This window comes from Aspergillus stella-maris, assembly GCF_047715825.1.
Source record: "Aspergillus stella-maris strain CBS 113639 unplaced genomic scaffold BDV14scaffold_3, whole genome shotgun sequence".
NCBI classification, from domain to species: Eukaryota; Fungi; Ascomycota; class Eurotiomycetes; order Eurotiales; family Aspergillaceae; genus Aspergillus; species Aspergillus stella-maris.
In genome coordinates, this window is record NW_027396797.1 from 190,912 (window position 1) to 204,513 (window position 13,602).

General features: G+C 52.1%; 7 protein-coding genes across 7 annotated transcripts; 4 read left to right on the top strand and 3 right to left on the bottom strand.

Annotated features, from left to right (window-relative positions):
• The first annotated feature begins 914 nt into the window (after window positions 1-914).
• BDV14DRAFT_163773 (uncharacterized protein) lies at window positions 915-1,641 on the top strand. Its single transcript, XM_073767095.1, has one exon. The coding sequence runs from the start codon at window positions 940-942 to the stop codon at window positions 1,159-1,161; it is 222 nt and encodes a 73-aa protein (XP_073632831.1). The 5' UTR covers window positions 915-939; the 3' UTR covers window positions 1,162-1,641.
• Window positions 1,207-2,475, top strand: BDV14DRAFT_195399 (lytic polysaccharide monooxygenase auxiliary activity family 9 protein; the record flags this gene model as incomplete). Its single annotated transcript, XM_073772192.1, has 2 exons — window positions 1,207-1,969; window positions 2,030-2,475. 2 exons carry the CDS (start codon window positions 1,207-1,209, stop codon window positions 2,473-2,475), a joined length of 1,209 nt encoding a protein of 402 aa, XP_073632832.1.
• Window positions 2,476-3,621: 1,146 nt separating this feature from the next.
• On the top strand, window positions 3,622-5,210 carry BDV14DRAFT_65511 (uncharacterized protein). The gene has a single exon (XM_073777230.1). It carries the CDS (start codon window positions 3,796-3,798, stop codon window positions 5,101-5,103), a length of 1,308 nt encoding a protein of 435 aa, XP_073632833.1. The 5' UTR covers window positions 3,622-3,795; the 3' UTR covers window positions 5,104-5,210.
• A 107-nt stretch (window positions 5,211-5,317) lies between these two features.
• On the bottom strand, window positions 5,318-7,758 carry BDV14DRAFT_195401 (Zn(II)2Cys6 transcription factor; the record flags this gene model as incomplete). Its single annotated transcript, XM_073772193.1, has 2 exons — window positions 5,318-5,512; window positions 5,572-7,758. 2 exons carry the CDS (start codon window positions 7,756-7,758, stop codon window positions 5,318-5,320), a joined length of 2,382 nt encoding a protein of 793 aa, XP_073632834.1.
• A 174-nt stretch (window positions 7,759-7,932) lies between these two features.
• BDV14DRAFT_65517 (NAD(P)-binding protein) lies at window positions 7,933-9,015 on the bottom strand. The gene is made up of 3 exons (XM_073777231.1): window positions 8,846-9,015; window positions 8,716-8,790; window positions 7,933-8,651 (listed from the first exon to the last, which is right to left on the bottom strand). The coding sequence occupies exons 1-3, from the start codon at window positions 8,913-8,915 to the stop codon at window positions 8,137-8,139; spliced, it is 660 nt and encodes a 219-aa protein (XP_073632835.1). The 5' UTR covers window positions 8,916-9,015; the 3' UTR covers window positions 7,933-8,136.
• A 596-nt stretch (window positions 9,016-9,611) lies between these two features.
• Window positions 9,612-11,099, top strand: BDV14DRAFT_65521 (FAD-dependent oxidoreductase). Its single transcript, XM_073777233.1, has one exon. It carries the CDS (start codon window positions 9,684-9,686, stop codon window positions 10,926-10,928), a length of 1,245 nt encoding a protein of 414 aa, XP_073632836.1. The 5' UTR covers window positions 9,612-9,683; the 3' UTR covers window positions 10,929-11,099.
• BDV14DRAFT_65520 (putative aquaglyceroporin) lies at window positions 11,100-12,757 on the bottom strand. The gene has a single exon (XM_073777232.1). It carries the CDS (start codon window positions 12,616-12,618, stop codon window positions 11,272-11,274), a length of 1,347 nt encoding a protein of 448 aa, XP_073632837.1. The 5' UTR covers window positions 12,619-12,757; the 3' UTR covers window positions 11,100-11,271.
• Window positions 12,758-13,602: the final 845 nt, after the last annotated feature.

The following is a 13,602-nucleotide window of genomic DNA, read 5'->3' on the forward strand; positions in this document are numbered from 1 at the left end:
TAGCAACAGTCTATTGCCTACATACTTCAGGAATTCCGGCCTGTCAGGCAAAACAACACCGGCTCAAGCACAACTACGTCCAGACTAGAATGGATTGGTCGACGACTGGATATTAAACGATCTTGCCACCATCTGTGTATGACAGGGGATGTTTCTAATGATGACGAGCTTGTCTGTTCAGGGTGGAAATGATTGCGTTGCCTTTGGAGAATCAGTAAATCCTCGCATTTCCCCTCGTCTTTGAATGGTACCGTAAAAGGGAACATGTAAATCCTAGGTATGGTCCGAGCGAGCTGGGGACGAGAATCCGATTGGAGACGGTCATTGATTTCACAGTGACATTTCCTATGGCAGGGAATCGCTTCACAGCGAGGCCTCAACGACCTGGTTGGGGAAGTGATCGCAGGTTTCCCTAAAGCTGTGCTCTTCCGGGTACCATTCTCGTAATCTACCTGAGGGGTCTTGCAGGCAGAAGGTAGCGCCGGGATTCTCGCAGTCGAAGTCAATCTCGAGAATCCATTCTCCGTATCGCCGACGTCTTAGAGCGAAAGGGCTGGGCATAGTCCGACTGGACCGCGGCCTGCCACGATCGGCACCAATAAGCGCCCACCTCCCACCGCATATTTCCGCCTTCTTGGCAACGATAAATATAGAGTCCTCGCGAGCTCAGTTACACTGTAGGATCGTCATTAAGCGCCGATACGGGGCATACCCTGAAGTTCGTGCGATCGCTGCTGTCAAAAGTGCCCGCACGAGTCAGAGCAAACCCTATCCCCTTCCTCTCATTTTGGCCGGCGCTTCCTCAACGCCTCGCACCCCGTTAATCCCTGTCCCATTAACCTGGAACCCAATGGTTTCCGAGCTATTTCTCCATTGTGATCATGGGTTTCAAGCCCGATTTGGACGCGGGCTTTCTTTGTTCTTGCCTCCCAGCCGACAATGGTTAGGTTTCGGCGGCTACAGGGGCTTGGTCTTTCACGCCTTCGCTATATAATGGTCTTCGTATCCCATGCAAGGAAGCCCGTTGGTCATCAAGCAGCAAGAAGCAATCGGAATCTCTTTTTTTGTTTTTGTCTTCCTTTTTCTTCTTCCGTTCCTGCCTTGATCGATTCTGGAGATCGATCAGTCGTTCCTTTTGGGCCAATCTCCATCACTCATTAGAAGGTAGAACGCAGGTCGGAATACTCACTATCCTTAACAAACAAAATGTTGCATCTTCTCTCATTCGCTGCTCTCCTCTCGACTGCCGCCGCACACGGTATCGTCACAAGCATCGACATCGCCGGCAAACACTACGACGGCTTCAACACAGATAACGCATGGGATAAGTCCCTCGAGTCAATTGCCTGGCGCACAACTGCAACAGATCAAGGCTTCGTCGAGAACTTGAACTCTCCCGATATCATTTGTCACGAGGGCGCCACGCCCGGCGCTCTCTCCGCAGAAGTCGCAGCCGGTGGCACAGTCACGCTTAAATGGAACATGTGGCCCGGGGAACACGAAGGGCCCATCATCGATTACATGGCTTCGTGCAACGGTCCATGCAAGGACGTTGACAAGGCAACACTCAGCTTCTTCAAAGTTGACGAGGATGGCTTTGACGGGACCAAGTGGGCGACTGATAGACTTCAGGAGAATGGGCTGACGTGGGAAATCACTGTCCCTTCTGATCTCAAGGCAGGCGAGTATGTCCTCCGTCATGAGATTGTCGCGTTGCATTCGGTTGGCGCCACGGATATTGCGCAGCCTTACCCGCAGTGTATTAATTTGAAGGTTACCGGTGGTGGTGAAGCTCAGCCAGAGGGGAAGCTTGGGACGGAACTCTATAGTAGCGATGAATCTGGCTTTCATACTCCCCTCTCGGGCGACGGGTCGCCTAGTCGTGCGTATGAGGTTCCTGGGCCAAAGGTATTTACTGCTGGCACTGCTGAGGAATCGGCTGTTGATGCGGGGGCTGCTCCTGCGGCTGGTAAGCACTCAGTATTACTCTACATTTCCCTAATTCATAGCTAACACTCTCTGGAAACAGATTCTTCTACAGCCATACCTGAACCTACGTCTCCCGCTTCTCCAACCTCAACGCCAGTAACAACAGAAACTTCAGTCGCCACATCCTCCCCAGCACCAGAAGAACCCGAAGCATGCCCCACCGATACCGAGACCGACGCCAAAGCCCCCGAATCCACCGAACAGTCATCAACAGTAACGTCAACCACAACCGAAACCCTAATATCAACAACAACAGCCGCATCCGTCCCAACATGTACCTGTACATGCGGAGGCGCTGCTGCCTCCGTCGCAGTCGCAGAGGCACCAACAGCCCGCTCCATCCCCGAAGACAAACCGCTTAAGGAAGTCAAGGCGCGTCCGGTGCATGACTTTGAGGCTGCCGAGATGATGAAGAGAGGCACGATTGATGGAAACTATGTTTCTGTGTCATTTTGGGGGAGAGATTGGAATTGTGCGTCGGGGTAATGGTGATTTATTTGTACATACGCATGCTTTGCACATACATGTTTGAATGGATTGAAATAAGGAAGTGCCCTGGTTGGCACAGCGGAATTTTCCCCTTCTCAATATAACTCCCTACATTGTTATTCTTCTTCTCACTACGAGCTCTGTGATCTTGATCCCGCATACGTGTTCCGATCCATAGGTGTCCCGTCCACATTGTCCGCTAGGTATGTTTTTGGCAGACGGAGTTATTGGTTACAACAACCAGGCTAATCGTTCCTTTCTGATCCAAGGCACGATCCTCGCCATCGCATCTTCCGTCCGTGTTTTGTGTTCTACAAAGGCAGGTACGCCCGCTCAGCGGTCGCTCCTTCCTAAATAGTTCACTTCCAGTGTTCGCTGGCCAGGGAAGGCGCGACCCTCGCCGGGGTACAATAAACAGGCAGCTACCCAATGACTAGAACGCGCGACAGGCACTAGACTGCAGCTAAAGCTGCGTCATCGACATATTCCGTCCATTAATTTGTAAAGCACGCCGCCCTTAATTGCCAGCATGTATCATCATAACGCACGATAGGAGGTTCGTTTTATGGTTCCGTGGGTACCGAACTACAGTCTACAGATTGTTATATCAGGGTGATTCGTACCGTGGACAGTGTGCTCTGGTTGCTACTCGCTAAGGAGCGGTTGGTCAAGGCCCGCTTGTAGCAGCTTGACGCCTAGCAGAAAACCGAAAGTCATGTTCTTGAGGAAGCCGTGAATAAAGATGCGCTCGGTGGGTCTAGATGGGATCCGAGGCTCTATTCCGAGGTACCTAGAACAAGGGAGGGGTCCGATGGCGAGGGCCCTCTCATTACGTGATTATGGCAAGAATCTATGGTAACTTCAGTCCATATATATCGAGATGACAGGGTCCAGATGTGGACATGGTGAGCCGTAGGTATTTTAATGCGAATTTCGCGCGTGGAGGGGCAGGAGATCTAGCTCTTCAGCATGCAGAGAGGCGGCTTTGTACAAGTGTGATCGGTCTGTTTCTGCATCCTTAGGAGCCGGGCGATGCAGTTCCCCGAAGCTGTTCGAAGATCCGCGGAAAGCTTAGATGGTTCAGTTTCATTTTGGTCCTGAACTCCTTGTTTTATCATGAAGCCCAGTCTATCTCAAACCCTTGGCATGGTGGAGCGGGTCTCAGGGCTGAAACGCCCTTAACCAGGTAAAATACATAGGCCGTCTTGGCTAATTTCCCCTGTGACAGGGACTATATATGGCGGCCAAACCTCGGAATATTTAACGATTCTCCAAAGCTGGTCCTTTACTTCCATTCGTTTCGTCTCGTCCCTCGTTATGTCTCCCTCCAAGTACGCCGCCGCGGCCCTCTTCGCCGCTGGAGCTCTGGCAGCTCCAACCCCGTCTCCTCAGTCTACATCTACCAACAACACCTCCACTGAACCCTCCGAGTTCACAGCAAACCCCTCTGTCGGTGGTGGCGGGTCCACCCAGACCGACTCAGCCCGCTTCCGCATTTATGGCGCTACCGGCACAGAGGCAGATACCACGCTGCAGATGCTGGAATCCGCGTATACCTGTTTCGTGACGGACCTTGGTTGGCGCTCTTCGGGTCTTTCCTACAACTCTGACTCCGATACTGCAGACACCTGGTATAAGGAAAACATATACTCTGTCTCTTCGATTGACGGCGGGGCAGCGGGCGTCATGAGTTCCGACTATACGAGCGGATACAGTTACGTCCAGGTTGTGTCCGACTACCTTACCGACCCATCTGTGACTGTCCATGAGTACGGACACGCATTGACATACCACACCAAGAACTGGGTCGACCAAACGGCCACCGGGGCCTGGTGGGAGCCGCTCGCGGAATGGTTCGCTGATACATTCATGACGTCTGACCTTTGCGCGAGCGCTCGCAGCAAGTACTCCCAGTCGACCGGAACGTCCATCATCGACGTCGCCAAGGTCATCGGCGACAGCTACCAGGTTATAGTCGATGGGTCGACGGGTACAGGCAATTACTACCAGTCCTGGCCGATCCTGACGTACATCACCAACAATCCCGATAACTTTACGGGTCTGGGTAACGACGCTGTGCTCCAGCTGATCGAGCAGTATGAGGTTGGCTCCAACGAGACCCCGCTGCATGTCCTTGCCCGCCTGGTCACCGATTCGTCCCTCGCGAAGGTTATCGGCCGGTACTGGGCGCACATGGCGTACGTCGATATCGGCAGTCAATCCGCGAACAAGATCTTCCTTCAGCAGCGGGAGACTCTGAGCTACGCCAACCTTGACGCTGGAAGTGATGGGTCTTACACCGTCAAGTCCGCCCGCCAACCGCAGTACATGGGCGCGAACATCAACCCGATTACGGTCTCTGGCTCCGGTAGCGTCAGTGTGACTGTCACCTCTCAGGGCGCATTCACCGCGACATTTGCTATCCGGGATACAGACGCTGGCTCGGTACGCTATGTTGATCTTGAGGACGGCAAGGGCGAGGCGACTATCTCTGAAAGTGAGGAGGCGAGCCTTGTTGTTGCGAATACGCCTGCTGAGGCTATTGACTATGATGCCTTTGATCTTTCCAGTGAGGTTACCGTTGGTCTGGATTATTCGGTGACTATTACCGGTGGTAGCTTCTAGACGAGGGACTCTGCTGAGAAATGTGTCGCGGGCGATACATTCCCGCAGAATCTTGTGTTGACGGGACCTTCAGCATTATATGTGGTGCGTTGTATATAGCATGAAATAGAATAGGAATTGGCCCTTAGCCTGTTCCGATCTGCGTAGGATTCTTCCGTCGACAAAAACGAGTCGCTTGCGAAAAAGTAATACGATGAAGCTAGATAGCATAATTTCAAGCTTCCACGAACAGGCGGAAGAATTCATCATCCGCGTCGCCGTCCGAAGGCCAGGCACAATCAGCCATAAAGGTCGAGAAATCTGCCGCCAGAGAAGGGTCATTTCGCCATAGACCACGGACGGCATCAAGGGGGAGAGAAGGATCTACTATGTCGGCTCCCTCGAGTGTATTGCTGAGAGCCCAGGCAGCCTAAAGGATGGGTCAAAATCAAGGAAAATGAGGGGCATTATAGGGTAAGTGGCACTTACGTCTTGCGGGTCATCCACCGGCGTTTGACGGCCAATGTATCCCCCGAATGTGGTTACAAGATGATGTCGGCAGTCTGTCAAGACGTCACGAATTGCCTTCTTCATCTGCTGCCGCTTGTAGGTCGGAGAATTGGAATCTCGGAGCTGGCTGGAGCGAAGTGCCACTTTCAAGAGAATTATATCTTTCATGTCACTACCAGGTTTGTCCATATTACGCACAAGGGTTTGTACGGTCGATTCCACCTCTTGCGCGACTGAACGTCTGCCCAAGACCATGGCCGATGGCCTTGGTATTAATGAGAGGTATTTGCACATGTCAAGAGCGGCTTGCAGGATGTCACCTTTCGTCAGCGAGTAGAAGAGTTTGCATATTTCAGGGGTTGGCCAGGTCATAGCCTCAATAGCGTTAGGGTCAAACAAATGTTGATTTTTGAGAACCGTGTACGAGGAATCCACTAAGCGCTCTAGTATGGTGGAGAAGTTCTCATGGTCGTGGTTGGTTTGCTTGAAGACTGCGCGACACAGATGGTTGAAAGGGCGACAAAGACAAAGATCCAGCAGGACAAGGCCGAATGTAGAGGGTCGAGAGTTAGTACATGGAATATTTGTTGATACTTTGAGGCAGTACGGGATCCGTTGGATGGTTCTTTCCAATTGTTGGCTAAGCTGTTCGATAATAGTCACGTCGTCGTTGGGAACAGTCATTGCCCGCACTCTCGCGAGAAGACTGGAAGCCAACGTGACTTGAGCAATCGAGTCTGTCCATCTGCCCTCCAACCGGACAGCGGAAGGTTCGGTTGAAGTTTCGTCAAAGTCAATATCATTGATATTAGCCGACACGAGCGAGCGAGGATCCAGGTGCGGAATGTCGATAGGCATGCCCAAGGCGGCAGACGCTTGTAGGTCCATTTCCACAATAGTAGTCCACAGACGACGGCGCATCTCTGCTTGGAAGACGGATAGATCCGGGCAAGTGGAAGGATCTACGTGTAGACCCATCACCATTCCCGAGCGTAAAAGAGAGCCGGACTCTCGCCAGAGCTCATCAGCCGGCTCCGACCAGGTCCAGCGTGCGATCAGTATAAGTGTCTCAATTTGAAGCGTCGAAAGTTCGATGTGCTGCTTTCGCGGTAACTGTTGCAACCATGTCCACACAAGGTCTATAGCAGATCTCCGGAGAAGCGCGACCATTTCTTGGTTAACATCTCGGAATCGGTGGTCTGCAAAAGGTATGGCTGCCGCGAGAACGGGTATGAGCTGTGCAATAAACGCTGCAGCTTGATCGCTGCTCTGGTTCATCGTCCAAAATTCGTTATACTGCCGACGGAAGGTAGGAATATGGAGAACCCGGAATATCTGCTCGTGGTTCGCGATGTACAAATCAACCAAGTGGTCGCATACCTCCCTCTCTGGAATGCATTGGCGCAAATTCTCAGGCTCGATAATTGTAGCACTGTGCGAGATGGACGGTACTCGCGGCGGAATTCTGGTCTTTGTCTGCAGGAACTGGACCTCTTTGGCAAGCCTAAAGATTGCACTGTCATTGTCGCACTCTGCGACTGCATCTTTCGCACCCTCAAACTCCTCCAGAATAGTCATGCGGCTGGTCGGTCCATGATAACGGGTTCGCGTTCCTTTGACGACCAGCGTCCCAGGATCAGGTCGAGCACTAAAGGAAGGCGCGGGGGGCGTTCCTGCCTCGATCGCCGCACCCGCTGCCAGAATCTGCTGGGGACGCGAACCCGTGGAAGGTGCGACTTGCTCTTCCCTCGTTCCTTCCTCTGAACGGGCAACACCGTTTTGTTCGGTTTCGATACTGGTCAAGCCAATCGACTCGGACCTGATCGCAAGGAGTTCCTCTACGCGTTTCAGTCTGCGCTGCAGGTCTTCAATAACATCACTGTCAGTCCCCGACATCACTCGGAAGGGATGGACGGCTGTGGCAAGTCCAGGCTCCAACCGCGTTCGCTTTTCGCTACCTTGTCCATCTCGATACTCGCAGGTAGACACGCATCCTGCTTTCCTGCAGTTCTCACAGGGGGTGACGCGGTCGCATTTCAGTTTCTTCTCGCGACATCGCAGGCATGAGATTACCGGTCGTGGTCGTGGTCGCTTGAGACTTTGAGTCCGGTCAGCTGATGATAGCTGCCCTAAGTCGAAAGGCATTTCGGACGCGAGGCTGGACATGGTCGAATGCTGATTTCTAAGTGCAGCGGACGCGTTGTGCCATGGCGGTGGGTCCATGCCTGTACTGCGCTAATACGCTTACGTTGTTAGCGCCCTCGTATTCCAGTTATTTTGAACAAAACAACGGATTTCCTGCTCTGCCGACCATGGGCCAAAGACATTATCAGGCCTGTATGCAAAGGCATAAATTGCTTGAAAGTCGTAAAAGTGCTTCTTTGCCAGAAGTCTCTACATATATTGCATGGTCTATATCAACTCCTCGAAGGTGAAATCAGAAGTTCCTCAGAGCGCCGGATACGCCGTTGGTTAGCTTCAAAATATATACATTTTCCCAGGAAGCACTGAAATTGTCCTTAACAAGACACTACCAAACATGCGTCAGTTGGTGATCACAGGCGCATCGTTATCCCATTCCGTACTCCCCAAAGCGTCAACCAGAAAACGTGCAACGCTGATCCGACTCGTACTCGCCATGAGCGGCACCCCCCTGCCATGATCCGGCCACATCTTGACATCCTCCACAGAAGTTTCAACAAGCCTCGACGGCCTCACAAGAACGTAATCGAGGCCACTCTCCTTGACTACCCTCTCGACCGCGTTATGATCAGAATACTGATACCTCATATTGGAGTTGCTCATGAGCAACCTCAGAGTGCAGTGCATATTGGGCCATGATTCACCGACTCCGAACGCTTGCAACAGCACGATTTTGCGGACACCGAACTCTTTCATCGCACTTACAATGTTGGTATTGCAGTCTGCCATTAATCTTGGCGGTGAGATTGGTGCTGCGAAGGGGCTGTCGCTCGCACGGGGAGCGCTGAGCGTTACTACCACGGCGTCTGGCTTTGTTTCGAATGCAGAGCGAACGTCATCTAGACTTGTTGGTGTGCCTATGGAGATACAATTTAGAATTTTGTTCCAACAAGGTATTTCCATTCGAACTAGGGTTCATACCTTTCACGACTGTCAGCCCTGACCTGGCGACTCCTAGAGCCTCGGGCTTTCGCGCGAGAGCGATAACATGGTGACCTACGAGCTTGTTCAGCGGGTGCCTGGCTTTGATCGGGATTGGTATTCCACGTACCTCGCCTGAAAAGTTCGTCGATGACAAGCTTCCCGCATCGCCCGGTTCCTCCGATGACAAGGACGCGCATTATGGTTGACTATTTCCCGGTAAGGTATTATATGGTCGGAGAACTCGATTCGAATGAAGAAAACCTAGAAATCTCTATTTTGCAAGGCAACGTATAGAAGGTGATGGATGTACTTCGCAATGCCTCTCAAGTTCGAACTTTATATACCAAAATAACGAACCATCACCATAGCAGAATATCTCGGATCCGACTATCATCTCCGGACCCACTATCTCTCAGCCTCGGATTGAAGCCTGAGACAGCACGTCGCGAGCGGACCATTGGGCGGCTTGGGACTGCGTGTACAGAGCATAGGTACGTGGTAATACACAGTCAGATGACTGCGCGGCCACTCCCGCTTCAGATGGGGCTCATCACCTCAGACCATTGGCTTGTGTAGCGCTGTATTGCCCCACTTTCCGTACCAGCTTTTAAGTCCACGCCTTGTCAGCCTCACGGTACACGCCTTCCCCCAGAGGGCACTAAAATACCGAAGGGGTCTAAGCTACGAGAGACGAAACGGACAAAGTGTTATCCAATCGGATATTGAGTTCGGATCCGAACTTGAATCTAATTCATTCATACAACACTCAGCTTATAGCTGAGCGATCTGGGAATTGTAGGGGGCCTAACTACGTAGAATGGAAGACGGTGGAGGGGATATATAAACGGCCAAGATCCCTCTTGGTTCGCAGTGACCTTAAGCAAACGAGAAAGATTACAGAGAACTTTATTAGCCTTTTCTAAGACCATTTCTCTACAGTTATCCCGACGATCTCCACCACCACAATGAGCACTCCCAAAACAGTCAGTATAATTGGCGCCGGCCTCTCAGGCCTAACCCTCGCCTTGGCCCTGCACCAACAAGGCATAACCTGTACCCTTTATGAAATGCGTTCTGCACCCCTCGACATCGGTGGCGCAATCATGCTCTCCCCCAATGCGCTGCGCATCCTCGACGCCCTCGGCGTCTACTCAAGGATCAGATCCAAAGCCTACAACTTTGAAAAACTCTACTTCCGCACCGAAGACAACAAACCAGCCGATAGTTACGAGTTCGGCGGCGTGCAGAAATACGGCTACGCTGCGCTGAGAATATACAGAAACGTACTGATCACTGAACTATCGACCATGGTTGCGGACGCCGGTGTGGAAATCAAATACCACAAGAAATTCAATTGCGTCATTCAGGAAACAGAATCCAGCGTAACATGTCAATTTGAAGACGGCACAATCGCTACATCAACCGTCCTCGTCGGCGCAGACGGCATCCACTCCAAGGTCCGAAAGTACATGTATCCCGACCTCGAGCCGATCTTTACCAAATCAATGGGCGTATCCGCCGCTGTTCCGACAACCCAACTGCAACTCGAAACCGCCGAGCCAGAGGGCTACGACCTCCCCGTAACAATCATGAACAAAACACACGGCGCATTCGTAATGGCGCTCCAACAACCAGACGGCCACGAAACATTCATAGGCCGACAAAAGCGCGCTCCGGAACTAGATCGGGCTGGCTGGGACGCACTTCTCAACGATAAAGAGTGGTGCGTCGACTATCTCCGCGAGAACATCTCTTCCTTCCCCGCCGTCGCGCAGAACGCCGTTTCAGCTATCAATACTGATACAATTAATATCTGGCCGTTCTATGTTGTGCCTAAGCTTGATCGTTGGGCGAGCGAGTTTCAGCGCGTCGTTATGCTGGGTGATGCGGCGCATGCGATTCCGCCGACGGCGGGGCAGGGTATTAACCAGGCTTTTGAGGATGTTTTTACCTTTGCGTTCGTGCTTGGGCGATGTGGTGGGGATGATCCGGATTTGGCGAGGGGGTTGACAGTTTGGCAAAGGGGGAGGCAGGAACGGATTGATCGGGTTCTGGAGTTGAATGCGCAGATTGATAAGAGGAGATTGCCGAAGGTGGCTGGTGCTGCGGGTGAGGTGGAGGTGGAGGATGAGCCGTTTGAGTTGGGGTGGCTTTATGCTCCTGATTTTGGGGAGATGGTGGAGGGGTGGTTGAAGGGTGAGGGTTTGTGATGGATGCATGGCCTTGACCATGATCGATGGGATGAGATATGAATGTAATGAATTTGATGAGAGTATATGAACGATTGACTTTTGGATATCTGGTGCTATGAGCATTGCTATGCTATGCTGAAATAAACAACAAACTGAATAGCGCGTGTATGACTACCCAGGGTATTTCAACTTTCGAAACAGAGAACTCCCGAAGCCTGAACCGGAACACCGTGGCTGTCCATAACGAACGTCGCAAAAATAGTAGAAAAATCAGCAGTAGAGAATATGACAATATAGAATAGATCAATCTGGGAGCACAAAAACAAAAACAACATCATCAACATCGACAATAACAAACTTTTCACTCATTCTGCTTTGCAGCCTCCTCCAAATCCGGGATCTTCTTCTTTCTCACACCCAAATTCTTCCAGAAATTCCTCCGTCGGAGGTACATCGCCCTTCGGACTCGCTTGGGACAGTAGTTAATAGGACTCTCGCCACCAGTGAAGATAATTGCATCATAGATGAAAGACCCAAACAGCGCCCCCGAGATATCCGCAACCCAGGGACCCCAAACCCACCATGCCCAGTACTCCGTAAACATCGGGTTACCACCCCACCCAGCCATAACAGTAACAAGGCGGGGACCAAAGTCGCGAACAGGATTGAAGCATCCGCCAGTTGTAAAACCTAGCGCGAGTACTAGGACGGAAGTCAAAATTCCAATGATGAACGCTTGCATACCGGCGCCCGGTGGTGCGTTGGAGTCATCTCCCAGCGCCATGATCGCGCCCATGAGGATCGCGGAGCCGATGAACTCCGTGAAAAATGCAGTTGGCGGGGTGATGAAAGACTTTGGTAATGTGACGAGGGCTTGCTTCGCGGGAGACTCATTGTGTGGAACGCCATTAACCGTGGAGATGTTTACGATGGCGTCGTAGTATATAGCGTATGCGATCCCACCGGCGGTGATGGCACCCAAGAGCTGGGCGAATAGATAGGTGAAAACGCGACGAGCAGGGAACCCACGAAACCATGACATTGAAATCGTAATTGATGGATTGAGGTGTCCACCAGAGATACCACCGCAGACGTAAATAGCAATCATGAACGCAAACCCCCAAGCGGGCGCAAGTGTGCCAAACGAGCCGGCCTGAGTCTGCGACGTATAAGTCGACAATCCCGCACAGAGACCGAGCGTCATGGCGACAGTAACACCAAGCCACTCCGCCAGCTCTTGGCGCAGACGATGCCGGACCTTGCCCCAGTAGTTGAAGTAGATGCGATTATCCTCTGTTTTCTGCTGGGCCTCGCGTTGGCCCTGCGCCTCCGCATTATCGGCGGGGTGGGCGGCGGGGGGCTCAGTAGCGGCTGGTTCGCGCTCCTCGTTGATGTTCTGCTTCTCCACTTGGCCGTCGGCCTGTTCTTCGCCTTCTGGCGCTTGTTGCTTCGGTGGTTCTTGTCTTGCAGGTCTTATTTCCTCCTCTGGTCGCATGCCGTTGCGCACAATGCGCGGAAGCGGCGCTGCGAGACTCCAGACTGGAGGCTTGTCTTGTTTGTCCTGCCCATAATGCGGGTTCAGACGTGCGTAATCCGGGTGCAGATAGGTGCTATCATTTTGTGTTGTCTGTGGTCCCGCGAGGGATTGAGCGGGCCTGATAGTGCCGCCTTGGGTTTGAACCTGGCTGGCTGGACCCTGGCCAGACATTGTCCTGCCGGCAGTGGGGTATTGTCCCAGTGCTAGAATGAAGACTGTCAGTAGATGTACGGGAATAGCGTGCTGTTGAGCTCGATATACGCACAATTGTTGGTACCAGACGTCGCGGTATTCTGCCGCGGTGTAGACTGACGGGTCATGGCGAAAGAACGAGATAAATTTGTACAGAACAAAAAAAAAAGAGGTCTTCTTGAGGGTGCATCCAACTTTTATGCACAGGGCGAACTATGGTGGAGAGCGGTTACATCACCCGGTAGTCACTCAACCGTTTACCAGGACTGCCGTCGGGTCCTTATCCTCGACGCCGTGATTTGCAGGGAAAAATTTTTCTTCCAAGGATCCCATGGCACCCACCAATGTAGACCCTGCCGAGCTTGAAATTCATATGATATTACCTTTATCATGGTGTCGAACGCGATATAGCTCACGCCGTCGCTGTGTCATGCTGCGGTGGCGCGTTAGGAAGCCGCGACCTAGGTGACGTCGATGGACATGATAAGAGGGAACAACGAAAGCTCTGGAACAATCTCTACAGGGGGAAACCATGAAAAGACTAAACATGTATAGAAAAGATAAGCTATGCGCCAAGCCAGCGCAGCACCAAATCCTGAGTAGATTGACCGAGATACCGCCGCGTGTCTGCGGGATTCCAAGTTTGGTTGATCGCAAAATCTGACAGCTTGATGCAATGACATAATACCATCCAAGATCGGCGAGCATTGAGTCAGACGCTGGCATTGGGCCCGATTGGCGGGTTCTCGGCCTTGCTGGTGGTGTCCGGGCAGCCGCTGTCGATCACTGATTCATTACTGGCGGGTTCACTGTTAAGGTCTCGGGCGCCTTGCCGGGGTGGCTGGAGGTGTCCCTGGCCTGGTATCTGTTCCTATTTGTTGATTGAAATGTTGGACTACTGTCAAAAATTACAAAGTGCGTTTGTCTCATCTGAATTTCAGTAAACCAGAGGTTGTGCAGAGA

Excerpts from the sequence above, each read along its gene's own strand:
- BDV14DRAFT_65517 (XM_073777231.1), bottom strand. The coding sequence starts at position 8,915 with ATGCGCGTCCTTGTCATCGGAGGAACCGGGCGATGCGGGAAGCTTGTC. Across the intron at positions 8,791-8,845 it reads CGACGAACTTTTCAGGCGAG|GTCACCATGTTATCGCTCTC; the intron begins GTACGTGGAATA and ends ACAAGCTCGTAG. Across the intron at positions 8,652-8,715 it reads AGGGCTGACAGTCGTGAAAG|GCACACCAACAAGTCTAGAT; the intron begins GTATGAACCCTA and ends GTATCTCCATAG.
- BDV14DRAFT_65521 (XM_073777233.1), top strand. The coding sequence starts at position 9,684 with ATGAGCACTCCCAAAACAGTCAGTATAATTGGCGCCGGCCTCTCAGGC.
- BDV14DRAFT_65511 (XM_073777230.1), top strand. The coding sequence starts at position 3,796 with ATGTCTCCCTCCAAGTACGCCGCCGCGGCCCTCTTCGCCGCTGGAGCT.
- BDV14DRAFT_65520 (XM_073777232.1), bottom strand. The coding sequence starts at position 12,618 with ATGTCTGGCCAGGGTCCAGCCAGCCAGGTTCAAACCCAAGGCGGCACT.
- BDV14DRAFT_163773 (XM_073767095.1), top strand. The coding sequence starts at position 940 with ATGGTTAGGTTTCGGCGGCTACAGGGGCTTGGTCTTTCACGCCTTCGC.